General features: G+C 50.1%; 1 protein-coding gene across 3 annotated transcripts in view; it reads right to left on the bottom strand.

Annotated features, from left to right (window-relative positions):
* Positions 1-254: 254 nt before the first annotated feature.
* The window catches only part of CSMD2 (CUB and Sushi multiple domains 2), a 689,612-nt gene continuing 674,293 nt past the window's right edge, over positions 255-15,573 (bottom strand). For 2 of the 3 annotated variants that reach the window (XM_027537922.1, XM_027537924.1), the window contains 9 exons: positions 14,208-14,319; positions 13,469-13,648; positions 12,492-12,557; positions 11,047-11,208; positions 9,126-9,238; positions 6,694-6,781; positions 5,178-5,316; positions 4,812-5,026; positions 255-2,557 (listed from right to left, as the gene is read on the bottom strand). In XM_027537922.1, coding sequence (XP_027393723.1) covers positions 4,867-5,026; positions 5,178-5,316; positions 6,694-6,781; positions 9,126-9,238; positions 11,047-11,208; positions 12,492-12,557; positions 13,469-13,648; positions 14,208-14,319 — 1,020 coding nt within the window. In that variant the 3' untranslated portion in view covers positions 255-2,557; positions 4,812-4,866. The remainder of the gene's footprint in view (positions 2,558-4,811; positions 5,027-5,177; positions 5,317-6,693; positions 6,782-9,125; positions 9,239-11,046; positions 11,209-12,491; positions 12,558-13,468; positions 13,649-14,207; positions 14,320-15,573) is intronic. The other variant, XM_027537923.1, reaches the window with a different exon arrangement.

Raw genomic sequence — 15,573 nt, 5'->3', positions numbered from 1 at the left:
TGTAAATATCATATAGTTTTAGGTTTTACATTTAGGTATTTGATCCATTTTGGTTTAATTTTTTGCATATGGTGCCTCCACACTCACTTTTTCTGGATGTTCCCAACATATACCAGAGGCAACGCAAAGTCATTTAAGAAAGAGATTTCCATATTTTTCCCTCTTGGCTTTTAGTTTCACATATGTCTTTCCTCTCCTTCCCAAACACTTGCCCCTAAGCCATGAAAAAGTCCATAAAAATGTAAGAAAACCAATGCAAAAATTTATATTTTATTTGAATTCAAAAAATTTAAAATTGCTTTCAAATTCAGGAAAGTACCATAATGCAGGACCCCAGGGGGAAGCCTCATATACAGAGACAGATAAATTAAATGTATATACTGCAGACAAGCCAAGAAGGTGTGTAGATTACATATTTACAGCACTTGATGTTTTCTGAAAACCATATTTATACATTTTTATTACATTTACAAAAAAGGCTTCCACTACCATTTACCTACAATAATGAAAAAAAATTTACACCTTTTTTTTTTCTTTCTTTTTTGGTACTGTACAAACTTTGTATAATAAAAATATATCTCTGTACAAAAGATTTTTTTTGTTGTTTTTGTTTTACTTTTTTTTTTTTAACCTCATGGGATGGTGGTGGGTACATGGTGTGAATGGCGGGCGAAGGGCCTAGTCTGCCCTGGTTGCTTCCAAGCCTCTGGAGGTGGAGAGAAAATGCCAGAGGTGGAAAAGGGAATGCAGAGCAGAGTGCTGGGCGCCCCACCAGCACGTGCTCCATGGGCATCTCCTGGGGCTTCACAAGGGGAGGGGCGGAGGCAGGGCTGGAGGAGGAGTCCACTGGTTGGTTTCCCAGGAGTGTAAGAAGGAGGGAGGGAGCAGCCAAAGAGCTTCCTGCATTTGCTTCCAGAGAAAGAGAGAGGTGAGCGTATGGGGGTGTGTGTCTGAACTGGCCAAGCCCGGGGATGCTGTGATCCAAGAGCAGGTGCGGGCATCTGGGCTCCTGCCTTTGCCAGTTGTAGTCGCATCTTCAGCCCATTTACACGTGAGTCAGCTCTCAGGGTTCTGACTCAGACTCTGCTTACAAGCCAGGCGTCCCTCCTGTATGTTTCTGTCATTCCTGGGTTCGGTCTGTGATCTGAACTTCTGAGGCCAGCAGGTCACACATGCACAGGGGCTTGAGCCCATGGGGTCCTTGCCGAGGACAGAGAAAGTGACTCTTAAGTGCCGCAGTTTGATTCCCAAACTCATTAGCTTCTCAGCAATACTTAAATATAATTCATCAATGACCCAAGCACGAGGAAACTCAAAGTAAATCAAACCTGCTTGCAAGGAGCTGGAGACGATGTGCCTCATTCACTCCATTCTTCTGATTTAGGAGCTTCTAGGGCTTCTGTCTGCTATGATGAGGGGCTGTAGGGAGCCAAGGGGCCAGCACCAGCTCCAGGAAGCCTGGGGTACCATCCTTGCCCTGATGCTGCCAAGACGGAGAGGATGGAATCCAGAGAGGACACACGGAGCCCCTGTCGGCCCACCGGCCCGGGCCACAGTTCCACTTGGAGATTCACCCACTCTTACCCCCGGGAGACCTGGGTTTCTGGCAGCTGGTATAGTGGACTTTGGAACCAGACGCACACTTACTAACCGTGTGGCTCACATCTCTTCACGTTCTGCCTTCTCATCCATCCAGAATACTGTTTCCTACCCTCCCTGGTCACTGTACAGTCTAGAAACGATCTGCCTAAAGTGTCAGGCGCAGAGGATAAACTCGGTCCCCGGAAGCCATTATTTTTGAACGCTGGGCTAGGTCTGCTCTCCTGTCCCTTCCAGCACCAACCTGATGCCTGCAGACTTGCTGTCCCTGTCTGGGCTATGCTTGTTTCTCTTCTCTTTGTCAGTTACCAGCCAGACTTGACCTGGGGCTTCTGGCCGGCTTCCTGCCCTTACCTTCCCGTGACAAGCCCTACTTCTTCACTGTTGCCTTTGACCTAGGAGGACTTTTGAATTCACTGGGTTTAGAACTCAATAAAATTATGTTAGGAAAAAAATACAAGAAACTGATTTCCAGACGATTTCTTCAGATCGTTTTCTGCCCTGGGGGTAATCCTTGCTGTCTTTCTGCAGTTGGTCTCCGGGTACCGACCGCCAGAGGATGCTAACATCTCCAGTGCATCGTCTTTCCTCTTCTCTGTGTTTGTGGGGGGAGCAGGGGCATCTTTCACACACAATTCACTTTTTGAAGCTTCTGTGGTCTCTTCCGTAGGACTCACATAAAGGAGAGGGGTCTGTGTGCGTTCAGGCCCTACACACACGTACACACCCACAACATCCTTTGCTCTTTTCAATCCACAACTTCCTTCCTCCCGCGGTGGCCCTTCTTCCTTTAGGGCCCCCAGTCAGGGCAGAGTGGGCGTCCTCTCCAGGGTGGCAGGGGCAGATGGCGGCAGGGCGAGGGCCCAAGTCCCAGTGGTAGCAGACACGGGCAGAGAGACAGACGAAGATGGGCACTGGGCACTGTGCCAGGGGAGCTTACTTCCTGTCCCCTGGAGAACTGCGTGCAAACACGTGGCACCAGAGTTTGCAAAACAAGAGGGGCAGCGGGTGGGGGATGGCAGCAGAAAAAAGGCGGGAGGAGAGAGGCAAAGCAGAGAAGGAACAAAGGGGAGAGAAGGAAAACAATTAGTTGCCTTGATCCTTACCTTTGATTTTTAATCTTCCTGAACTGAGGGTGGGGATACAGGTAGGAAATGTACACAGAAGACTATGTATCTTCCTAATGTCACATTTTCCCCAGGCAGGGCCGACTTACCTGTCAGCCACAGGATCCCCCGAGCCTATGGGGCTACTACTCTTTCAGGGGCCCAGGAAGATGGTTTTAACTTCTTTCAAAATCAGAAGGAAAGAAGTAAATATAATAATAATGGCCACGTAATAATAAATTTATGGGCTTCCCTGGTGTTTCAGATAGTAAAGTGTCTGCCTGCAATGTGGAAGACCTGGGTTCAATCCCTGGGTTGGGAAGATCCCCTGGAGAAGGGAACAGCTACCCACTCCAGTATTCTGGCCTGGAGAATTCCATGGACTGTATAGTCCATGAGTTTTCAAAGAGTTGGATATGACTGAACAACTTTCACTTCACTTATATATTCTGAAAATAATTTTTATTTCTTTATGTATAAGTTATCTTAATACCTACACTTTTTTTTTTTTTTTTAATACCTACACTTTTAAGCTTAGGCTTAAGCAACAGAAATGATCTAGAGGAAAAAAGTGGACCCAGAGAGGGATGGGGAGGGTCGAGGGCAGCTGGCAGAGAGCTTAAGGCAGGGAGGTTTGAGGGTGGCAGCCCTGACTGCGTGTGTGGTCTGGGCCTCTGGCTGAAGTGCTGAAAATCCTCAGGGAGCTGGTGTGAGGAGGCAGTCAGGGCGGGGTGGAGACTTCACAATCCCTCTCACTAGTCTAGCTGCCCTGGCATTTCCCAGCCCTGCCAGTCCTGTCAGCCTACACCCTTGCCCACGGCGCCTGCCCCCTCCAGGGACGGCCCATCGCAAATGCTGACGCAGACGGGGGCCTGTAAGGCAGAGCTGTCCCTGGCCTAGGCTCTGCTTGATGACCCCTGTGCCCTGTTGGAACCCCACCTCTCTGGAGCCCTGGGATGCTTCTCTCCAGAGCTGGGTGTGCTAAGGTTGGGGAGGCACCTGAGAGAGGGCCCGGCCTCCCAGAAAGCAATGTCTGTGGAAGACAACATGGCACACCTCGTGGGGGCCCTTCCTGCAAGTTCTCAGCCCCCAGAGGAAGGGATATCAGTGAGAAGGGACACAGCGGGGAAAGAAGACACCTTCCAGATTCATCAGCTCCTCCTGGTCACACGTCTGTGTGTGTATGTGTGTGTGAGAAACAGCGTCCAGTGGACCCTTAGGAGCCTCCATGTGTGTGTCCTCCCCTCTGTCTATGTAACGGAGGCCCATCTGTCTTGCTTAATGCCAAATATGGTGTCGATCTGTCTATGATGTTCTAGGTGATGTAACTGTATATGCCAACCTGCCTAGGCTCGGGTCCAGCTGCCTGGTCAAACACCAGTCTAGCTGTTGCACTGAAGGAATTTTTTTTAGATATGATTAACATTTAAATCAGTAGACTTGGAATAAAACAGATTACCCTCCATAATCTAGGTGGGCCTCACCAATTAGTTGAAGGCCTTAAGAGAAAGGACTGTGGTCTCCTTTGAGAAGAAGGAATTCTGCCTCCAGACTGCCTTTCTCAAGATCACAACTTCAGCCCCTGATGCAATTTCCAGCCTGCTGACCTGCCATGTGGACTTGAGACTTGCTGGCCCCACAATCCTGTAAGTCAATTCCTGAAAATAAATTTCTCCTTCTTTCTCTGTATCTATGTATATAATACAAACACAATATATATATATACACACACATATCTTGAGAGTTTATATATATATATGGACATACATATGCATATATTGTGTATATATATGTCTCTTTCTCTCTGGAGGGTTCTGACTAATACACCTGCTTGGATATTTTGCTGAGCCCAGTGGCTAAGAGCACAGTCTTGGAGCCCCCTGCCTGGGATTGGATTCTGATCCTGCCATCCTACTTCTTGCTAGCTTTGTGATCTTGGCCAAGTTAATTCCTTTCTCTGTGCCTCAGTTTTCCCATCTGTAAAGGGGGTGACAAGGGTCCCTGTCCCAGGCGTAGGGAGGTGCCAGCCTCAGTGGCTGGCACAGGGCAGGAGCGGGCACTCCATCCCCCTCACGCTGGACACGTCTACAGGGGTGCGGGGCTCACCGGCTGCCGGGGCGGGGCTCTCGGTGGCGGCGGCGATGGCAGCCAGGCCTGGGGGCTATACCGCTGTGCACACCGTGCTGACTGTGAACTCCGCCTCGGTGGCCATGATGTCTGTGGGCTGGATGTTGCGGTCGTACATCGGGTTCTCAAACGTGGCCCGAACATTCGTGTTCTCGTGGCCAGCGTAGCCATTGAACGGAACTTTGGGTCTTCTCCTGGGAGCGATGTAGAGCAGGAACAAGTTGTCAAGAAAGACTCAGGGCTCTAACGGGGAGAGGGAGGCTCTGGGGTGGGGTGGGGTGGGGGGGTCAGGGTCCGGGGCGGGGCGGGGCACCTGCTGTGGGCCCTCTTGTCCCTGCCCCATACCTGTGCTTGTAGAGATAAAGCACGAAGCCGGCAATGATGAGGGCGATGAAAGGCACCAGGATGGCGGCTGCCACTGAGCTGCTGTTGGAAGCAAAGTGGCGGCCGATGGACTCCGGGTCTGACTCCAGCAGCCTGAGGTCTGCAAAGTCCCAGAGCAGAAACCTCAGGTCACAGACACAGTGGCCACTGCTGGGAATCGGGGTGCGGCTTGGGGTGCTGCCCAGGGCTGCCTTCCCCCCAAACTGGGCCATCCCCCGGAGATGTCCACACCTGCTGGTTAGGCCTGGGGAAGCCAGTCTGCTAGAGAATCTGAAACTGCGCCCCAGAGCCTTGAAAGAGCACAGCCCCTTGGACGTTTTCAAGCTTCTTTTGGCCATAGAAGCCTGTTATCATGTGAAACCTTCCGAGGAAGCCAATATATAAGGCAGATGCAGGTGGACCCACTCTGGAGGGTGGGAGAGGGGGGAGGGGGTGCTCAGGGCCTCCCCCTCCTCCCCGCTCCCCCTCTCTGACTGGGAGGCCTCAGAAGACCACTGTGCGAGTGCCCCACCAAATGAGGGGGCTGAGGCTCCCTCGGAGAGAGGAAGGGTCTGCTCCGGCTTCATCAGTGGTGCAGTCAGAGCGAGAACTCGGTCTCCTGGGTCTCTCCAGCATATGAGGGGTCTGGGGGACAACCCTCAAGTCTTCACAAGGCCGCAGTATAAAAGGCGAGAGCTTTCACTCCTGCAGCTAAGAGGGCAGAGCTCCTCCTCCAGGGGAGGAGCGGGGTGGAGTGGGAGCCAAAGGGAAGCAGGTTTCTGCTGAAGACCAGGAGGAGCTCTCTGAAGATCAGAGCTGAAAACACTGCAGCACCTTGGCAGATAGGGGTCCCGGAGACTGGAGTGTCAGCATCCTGAGGGGGTATAGAGCTGACCCTCAAGCACTGGGGGCTGCCTCCTGTCTCCCCCTGCACCGCTTCCCAGAAGCCAGGACCCCTCGCCCCACTAGAGGCTCTGGGTCTAGGCCAGTCTCTGGGGTGAGGATGCTTGACACTTATGACGTGTGCTGCAGGGTAAAGATGCCGGGGAGGAAGCAGGGAAGGATGCCTCCTTGACACTCAATATTCTCATCTGTAAAACGGGGACAGGGAAACCACCCTTCCAGGGCTGAGATGCCCCTGTGAGCCCCACATGGTCATAATGCTCGGGGTGGGCTCAGCAATGCTTCAGGGCTGGCCAGGTAGTGTTGAAGGGGGGGGCACATCTGAGACCTGGTATCCCTGAAGCTGGGGGCTCTCAACTCCAGGGCTGAGCAGGAAATGGTTTGGCCATGGTTGCCTGTATCATGTACTGTGCTTGTTTCTGAGGAGATATGTCACAGCTTTTATCAAAATCTCAAAGATATCCCTGACCCTAGAGAGGCTAAGAACCCCACCCCCTGGACTGCTAAACTTCACCCATCCCCTGCCGTCCATGCCAACACACACATTTCCCCACCACACGCTCGAGCTCACACTCCAGGGACAGATGGTAGTTACCAAGTCTTTGAAAGCCGAACTGCCCGAAGCCTTGGCCCTTGACAGAGCCTTGGTAGACGAAGGTGCCTCCAGAGGACTCCGAGGAGACCTGTGAGGGTGGGCGCAGAGAGGGTAATCCCGTTTATTAACACACATATGCACATTCGTGTGGCTCCTCACATTCCACCTACACAAACCCTGGAGGTGTGCCAGGAGCCAGAGCTCCTGCCAGCCAGGCCGGAGCTATGCCCACAGGTACCCGCTGCCAAACATGCTGGCTGGCGACACCCGCCCCTTGTCACCCCCGCAGACATCGGCTCTCTGCCCACACCCAGGTGAGGGCGAGGCGCTGGGGAGGGGGCAGGGCTCCAACTGATTGTAGGAAGGAGGGAGATATTTTTACTTCTACTGGTCCAATCACTGCATCTGTTGGTGCCTCAGTTTCTCATTTTAAAAAGGGAACAATAACAGTCCCTATGTCACAGGGTTGCTGTGAGATTGATATGAGTCAATATAGATAAAATGCTTAGAACACTTAATAGGCTCTGCTGCTGCTGCTGCTAAGTTGCTTCAGTCGTGTCCGACTCTGTGTGATCCCAGAGATGGCAGCCCACCAGCCTCCCCCATCCCTGGGATTTTCCAGGCAAGAACACTGGAGTGGGTTGCCATTTCCTTCTCCAATGCATGAAAGTGAAAGTGAAAGTGAAGTCGCTCAGTCATGTCCGACTCTTTGCGACCCCATGGACTGTGGCCCACCAGGCTCCTAGGCTCTAGATGTGTGTTAGCTATTTTATTGTGCAAAAAAAAAAAAAAAAAAAAAAAGAGTTTTAGAACACTGTGGAACAAACCAAACCATGATGAAAACTTACTTAGCAGACTGAACATACTTTGGGGAGTTCATCCCTATTCTAATAAGCTATTAATTTTGGAGGTGGGTAGCTGGGGACATAACTGCTTCTGGCTCCCTCTGCACTTGCTTCTGTGAGGTTTGTGTCCCGGACACAGACATGCAAACTCTGAGGATGTTTGTCTTACTGGCGTCCCTTCTGACTCCCGCTCCATCCCCAGGTGCAGCCCTCTGTCCACTGCGCTCCAGGCTGACCTCCCCTCCTGTCCCCCAAGATACAGCCTGGGTGACACAGAAGTGGGTCCAGTGGTTGGCTGTCATCCCAGGCAGCTGCTCTGGCGGTTCCTGGCCCTCCAGAACACCCCTGACATCTAGTCCCTGGCCTGCACTCCAGCTTCCAAGTTTGACCCTTGTTCTCTTGCCTCTGGCTGCCCTCCTCGCAGTGTGGGGGAGTCTCTTGTCTTGGCACGGCAGCTGGACCGCTACTGTTAAAGCCAGCCAGGACAAGGATACCCAAGGGCATCCACTGAACACTCTCGAGAATCCCCAGGAACTACCCCTATGTGCCAGCTCCTGGAGAGGCCACTCGCTTCTCCTTTAGTGTTTATCAGCAAAGTCACTCGACCCTCAGCCCTCTACCAGCTGGTCTTGGCCATGAGGATGCCCCCTGACTCAGCTCTCTGTTTCTCTGGCCTCATGACCTCCTCCTCCTTCCCGCCCTTGCCCTTCTAGCTTCAGTAACCCAAGGCAGGGAAGCTGACGGAGTGACGGGTGACTGCTCCACACCCCTGCCTGTTAAACTGAAAGGTCTGGGCAGAGAAGTATCCCCGCAGACCTGGATTCCACCTGAAGAAGGCCTGTGCAAGAAACAAGTCTTTCCCATAAGGGGATTTGAGGAGCCGCCTCCTTTCCCCAGGTCCTGGTGACTCAAGCTGTGCTGAATCACCCTCAAGGGTGTGAAGATCCTTAAGTGTGCGAAGACGCTCAGTGTGTGCCTGGGACTCACCACCTTCTCCCAGCTCCCACCACCACCTCGTGACCTTCAACCTGCTTGACTTTACTCTTGGGCTGCCAACCTCCCATTTCTTCTGTTCTTTTCCTTTTTCATCTTTGGCCACTTTTTTAAACAAAAAAACTTATTTTGTATTGGGGTGTAGCCGATTAACAACGCTGTGAGAGTTTCAGGTGGACAGCAAAGGGACTCAGCCAGACATATACATGCATCCATTCTGCCCTAAACTCCCCTCCCATCCAGGCTGCCACACAACATTGAGCAGAGTTCCCTGTGCTCTACAGTAGGTCCTTGTGGGTTATAATTCTGTTTTCTGCTCACACTTAAGAATCTACTGTGTCTCACTCAGATACACCAACCTCTAGACTCAGCCTCCTGGCCCTTTTTATGTTTTCCTGCGTTCACTTCACTAGCAGATGGGGACTCCCTTGGTCCCAGTCCTGGCCCCATAGAAGCCCTCCTCCCAAATCTCCATGTCGATCCTAAGAGTTTCCACCCACTTCGTCTCCCTCCTTCCGGCCAGTGACATGGGAATCAGTTACAGGGCAAGGACACAGGGAGGTCAAGGCCTGAGTGAGGTTCTGCTGAACTTACATGCCCATCTAAAGCCCAGTGATCATCTTTGAACTTATTCACAAAGATCTCCACAGGCCCTGTAATCTGGTAAACTTGAAGGAGGAGATGGAAATCTTCTTTCTTATAAATTCCTGGGAAAAGAAAGTGCAGAGGGTACACTTGAAAGATCTGGTAAATTTTCAAAACCCAAGTTTGTGGGTATGTGGGTGTGAGTGTCCGAGTAGGATTTTTAAAAATTTATTTATTTTTGGCTGTGCTGGGTTTTCGCTGCTTCTTGGGCTTTCCTCTAGTTGCTGTGAGTGGGGGCCACTCTCTGGTTGCTGAGCATGGGCTTCTCACTGCAGTGGCTTCTCTTGCAGCAGAGCATGGACTCTTGGTGCCCAGGCTTCACCAAGCCTGTGGTTTGGTTCCCAGGCTCTAGAGCACAGGCTTAATAGTTGTGGCACATGGGCTTAATTGCTCTGAGGCATTTGAGATCTTCCTGGAGCAGGGATCAAAGGTGTGTTCCTGTGTTGGCGGGTGGATTCTTTACCACTGAGCCACCAGGGAAGCCCCTGAGCAGGACTTCATGTGTAGATTTTGCTGTAAACATCCCATGTATAACTGTAGTTAGGTAAGTGTAGTGTGGCCTGTGAGTCTGTGTAGGCTGAAATGTGAGGCTGTGCAAGAATGTGCGTATGCGTGCTAATAAAGAACTGGATTACTGGTCTGTGGTTGTGTTCCTGTTTAGACATGCATGCTTGAGAATACAGGGAATAGGGTTTTGTATATGTTAAGGGTCAGTTAACACATGGCGTGCTTATGATTCAGCGGGTGCAGGGAACACACGAGGGCACGTGTACCAGAGCGTGTGGGTGCGTTTAGGACTGTGTTTTAGAGCAGCTGAGTGAATATGAACATTAGTTGTGTTCGTGTGTGCACGCATGAGTGAGTAGTTGTAACCGCACGCAGGACTGTGTATCCACATGTACTCATGCTTCCATCCATCTACCCCTCTATTCAACAAACGTTTGCTTTCCAAGATATTTAGTTTTTCTGATTGTATAAAATTTGAATATTGGGGAAATTTTGGCAAATGCAGAGATGCATGAAGAAAGAAAATTCATTCCTGGTCTCATTTCTGAGAAATAACCACTGTTAACACTTTGGTGTAATTACTTTCAATTTTCTTTCTTATGAATATATTTTTTTTCCTTTAAAAACTGGAGTCACATTTTAAATGCATTATAGTGGATGTACTTTCTCCCAAATTGGCATAATATTTTATCCAGCAGACATACTATAATTAATGTATCCATTTCTTTTGAGACAATTTTCTATTCCCAGGTGTTATGTGATGCAATTAGCTCATTCTTTTTTCAGAAATGTTTGATTCCCTCTATAACTATTTCTTATGATAAAAATTCTTAGCAGTGTAATTGACGGGTCTACTCATTTTCCTGGGTCTTGATACAAATTGCCAAATTATTTTGTTCAACTACACTATTTCATACTTTGACCAGAGTACTACCTTTACTGGACTAGCACCAATATTTATGGCTTAAAAAAAGTGGAATAAGCGGAAAGTGACATTTTCCACTTCTTTTGATTATTGCTAAAACTATTTTTCCGTTTATTTATTAACTGTACTTTGGCTTCTGGGAGTTATCTGCCTCTATTTTTGGTTCGGTTTTTAGGGATATCTGTCTCTTTTTTCTTTATTCGTAAGAGTTTTTTTTTTTTTTTCCCTACTTTCCATTTACTAATGTTTGTCATCTAACCATTTCCCTGTAGTCGGTGGTGCTTTTACCATGTAAACAAAGATGAATAGACATTTCCTCTTCCCCTGCCTACCAGACCAATCTGAACCTTGCAGGACAGCACAAGGAAGTGGCATTTGAGCGTGTGCCCATCACCCTTACCATCTGGCAGGTTTTCCCGCGGGTGGCTTGCACCTTACCAGACAAGTGCAGCTCCACGCCGCTGTGGTCAACCATGGTGGCGTTGACCTTGCTGTTGATGACCTGGAAGCCAGTCACCCTGAGCATGGCTGGCTGCTTCTTCCCCTGGTACTCATAGGCCCCTTTCCATAGGGAATTCTTGGCAAAAACATCCCCAGGAACTAGAGGAGTTAACAAACAGACGTGAGAGGGACTTTCACACGTGCTGGCAGAACTGAGGCCACCTGATGGCTGACCCCAGCTCACTCCCTTAGACTGTCTTCCCCAATGTCTAAAACGCGGGGGCAGGGGGCTGGAGTGCTCTGAGCTCCTTGTGATGCTCTGTGTGTCAGAGCGGATGGATGGGTGCAGGGAAAGAGAGGGAGAGAGAAAGTGGATGGCGAAAAAGGAAAAATCAAAGTGTGTGTGTGAGAGAGAGAGAGGGAGAGAGGAAGGGAGAGAGAAAGAGGGAGTGAATGAACTAGAAGAGAGAAGGAGGAAAAACAAGAGGGAAGGGGTTGAAAAGATGGAGAAAGGGAAAAAGAGAGGCGAGAAAACCAACGTTAGTATTAAGCTGTAGATAGGAACATGGGCAGAGGCAGTCAGGCAGATATGGACTCTCACCTTGGCCTCTCCCCTATCGATTGTTTGACCATGTGCAAGAGCCTCCACTTCCTCACCTGTGCAGGCCACACCTGTAGTTCTGTAAATGGGGGCCATCCCACTTACCTCATCAGGGGTTAAATGATTGTTAAATCATAAAAGCATAAAATGAATGACAGCTACTAAAACTGCTATTTATCCTTATAATAATTTTCTAAGGAGAGTATCATGAATCCTATTTTAACAAAAAGTCAACTGAAGCTCAAGAGGTGAAGGTTATTTGTCCAAGGACACAGCTGGTCAGTGACCAAAATGGAACTTGAATTGAGCTTGATGCCAAATCTAATCTTTTTTTTGTATAACACACACACTAATATGGTAAATAAAAGAATATGGTTCAAAAAAGGATATGATAAGTCTAGAATAATTCTGCATTAGTCAGGCCACACCTGTAGTTCCGTGCCCATTCTGGACATCACACTTGGAAAGACACAATACCTGTCTTAAAAACATAGCCCTTTCCAGCAAGCTCCCTGAGCAGGACCTGTGTCTGTATGGCCACACACTGCCTGGACCTGTGCCAGGAGGGGTTGGGGCAGTCTGTGGCTCCAGAGCTTGACGCTCCAGACATGTTTCTAGAAGGCTTTGGTCCTTCTTCTGGATGAGTTTTCTGTTTCCCGCAAGCTTACTTCCTCCTGAGGTCCGCCTGGGGTTGGGAGGTAGATGGGGAACTCTGCTGGGCCCTGCAGATTGTTTCCATGCCTTTCCACTGAGTACTCAGAAGCTCATGTGCATGTTCCTGGGTAACTAGATGAAGGAAGCAACACCAGTTTCTTGAGCCAAAGCTCTAGACTAGACATACCAGAAGCTTGGGTGAGTGGAGGCTCCCGGGCAGTGTTGATGGGTCTCCCACTGGGCCGGACCTCTGCTGGGGAAAGAGAAGGGAAGGAGACAGGTTCAGCCTCTAGTCTCTGCTCTATTAGAAAAATAAAGGCCACCTCACTGACATTAGGTCAATGGGTTCTTTGAAATCTTGGACTTATCCTCTCAGACCAGGTGGTGGACTACTTTGATGATGCTAGGGACCCCTCTCAGAATGATATGAAGAGTTGGGGATTTCCCTGGTAGTCCATTGGTAAGACTCCACGCTTCCAATGTAGGAGGCCTGGGTTTGATCCCTGGTTGGGGAACTAGAGTCCACATGCTGCAACCAAGAGTTCAAACGAATGAAGAACAGGAGGAGGGAGGTCTGGGACTTCTTGGTAACCCTGAGGGATCGGTGAGTGGGTGCTGTTTTATCAAGGTTATGATATGCATATATGCATAATGCACTATTCCATTTTAGTGGAACACAGAGTTTTTCTCTGTCTGATGATTAAGTATAACCCTTAAGTAAGTAAGTGTTAGTCGCCCAGTCGTGCCCGACTCTTTGCAACCCAATAGACTGCAGCCCACCAGGCTCTTCTGTCCATGAGATTTTCCAGGCAAGGATACTAGAGTGGGTTACCATTTCCTTCTCCAGGGGATCTTTCAGACCCAGGGATCGAACCCAGATCTCCTGCACTGCAGGCAGATTCGTTACCGACTGAGCTACAAGGGAAGCTATACCTAACACCTGGGGGAGTGTTCAAGCTCAGGTAGAAAGATAAAACGGGGTGGCTTCACTATGAGCTCTTTAGATTGCTCTGGTTTCATCTCCTAGACTCAACATCTCAGAAAATCAGAAGCAGATTTTCCAGCCTCTGGAAATAACACTTCTTTCTTTGGCCCTCTCACTCCAGCTCAGCTGTCCCCTTTGGCCTCCCACCCTGGAGAGGTTCACCGAGGGGGCACACGCACCCAGGCAGATGGGTGGTTTGCCTGTCCAGCTGCCATCTGCTTTGCAGGTACGGTGCTCGGAGCCACCCTTGAGGGAGAAGCCTTCCTGGCAGGAATAGATGAGCGTGTAGCCCATGGAGGGCAGGTCCAGCGCCCCGACGTTGGCATGGCTTGGTGTCTCTGGCTGCTTGCAGTGGTGGGCTGGATAAGAGGGAAGACATTGCTGGGCAGGGGGAGATTGGGGTCTCCAGGAGGCCTCTCCCCCATGCCCCTGTTTCTCGATGGAACAGCCCCATCCTTTCCCTTATGGGCCCCTTTCATGGCCAGCATCCCCTCCCACACCCCACCCCAGCCTTGATGTCTATGCAAGTGGTCAAGACGGAGATGATGTGGATAATGACTCAGCTGACCCTGAGGGAATCTAGGCACTTTTCCTGAGGGAAAGGGAATAATTACAGTCAAAAGCCCGAAATTTCCATCCTGAGGGTGGGCCTTGTCACTGTTGGTATCTACAGCCATGGGAAAGTTCTTTCTTTTTCTTTGCTAAGGCATAGGAATTGCCTTCAAATACCAGAAAGGCATTTGTGAAGAAATACCTTCTGGGGGTGGGGGGACCCAAGGGATCAGGACTGCAAAGAGACCACTACGGTCCCAATGAGAAGCTGTGAGCTCCCTGTCACTCAGAGCATTCAAGCACATCCTGGAGGCCCAGGTCGGGGAGGCTATGAGCTGCTGAGAGGAGTTATCTGGGAGCACTCACGGACACAGTCGGGCGGGGTTCCGCTCCAGGTCAGGTTGGGGAGGCACGTCCTGGAGGTGGAGCCCTGGAGCAGGTAACCTTTCTGACAACGGAAGAGCACGGTGCTTCCAACCTGTGGCGGGATGGCGGGTCCCAGGATCACCTTCTATCCAGTGATGCTTCACACCCATCCCTCGACTGCTTACTTCCCCACCACCCTACTGCTACCCACCCTTCTGCTTCTCTGCCTGATTACATCTTACTTATCCCTTGAGGCAGCTTACATTATGCCTCTTCCACAAGGCTTCCCCCAACTCCCTGGGCCAGGTCAACGCTCTTGTGGGGTATAACTCAGTCTGCTACAATGGACCGAGTACCTGACTCAGAATCAGAAGACCCTGGCTGTGAGCTCTGGCGTCCACTGGCTGCACGAAACTCTCTACATCTCAGCCCCTCTGGAGCAGACTTGGGATGAACAGCCCCCCCACAACTATAGTGGAATGTTGTGACGCACAAATGTGGGGGTGGGTTTGGAAGCATTTTCTAACATGTGAAGAACTGCAGGAAGTAGAATATTACTGTGCATGTCTCTTCCCTCCATGAATGTATAAATTCTTTTCAGGACATGTCCCCTGTAGAATCTAGAGCTGTGCTTTGTAACTATCTCATGAGCAGAATTGCCACCCTCCCTGTCATTTCTCCCCCTGCTTCACCCTCACCCTCCACTAGCCCCTCACTGTCTGACTTGATATTCCCTGCAACCACCAGCTCCATCTCTCATTTCCAACCCACGGGGCACAATGCTGCCAGCTCAGCTTCCTAAAGTGCATCTCGGACCACACTGCTTTCCAGCTCAAAACCCTCACATGTCTCTATGATGCCTGGGAGCAAATCAAACTCAAGGTGAAACTTAACTTCCACAGCCTGCCTCCGTGCCCGCTTTTGTATTTCATCACCTTGTTCAACAAATGGCACCTCTCTACACCCAGCTGGGCAAATAAAAACCCTCGGGTCGTTGCTGATTCCTCCCTTCCCTTCAGCCCCTCCATCCAATCCATCAATAAGTCTTCTTGGCTCTACCGACAAAATGCCTCCTGATCCCTTTGACTCTCTCTAGGTCCACTATGCACTCTGTGTCCACTGTCGCTACCCCGCTCAGCTCAGTCCCACTCTCGTCATTCTCTCAAGACGCTGAAGTACTGTCCTTTCTAAGTTCTTCCGTTCCTAACCCCTAATACCTCAGGGTTCTGAGTGATAGTTCAAATGATGGATCACATTAAGTCCCTTTTAAATGGTTTCCCGTGACATGGAGAATAAAATTCAAAATGCTTATCATGGTCTCAAGGCCTGACCTGACCCAGTTCACGCCCTTCTCTTTTTAAAATTT

Source organism: Bos indicus x Bos taurus, chromosome 3, assembly GCF_003369695.1.
Source record: "Bos indicus x Bos taurus breed Angus x Brahman F1 hybrid chromosome 3, Bos_hybrid_MaternalHap_v2.0, whole genome shotgun sequence".
NCBI classification, from domain to species: Eukaryota; Metazoa; Chordata; class Mammalia; order Artiodactyla; family Bovidae; genus Bos; species Bos indicus x Bos taurus.
Note: the sequence above shows the minus strand (reverse complement) of the source record. Positions and strands in the feature narration are given on the sequence as shown.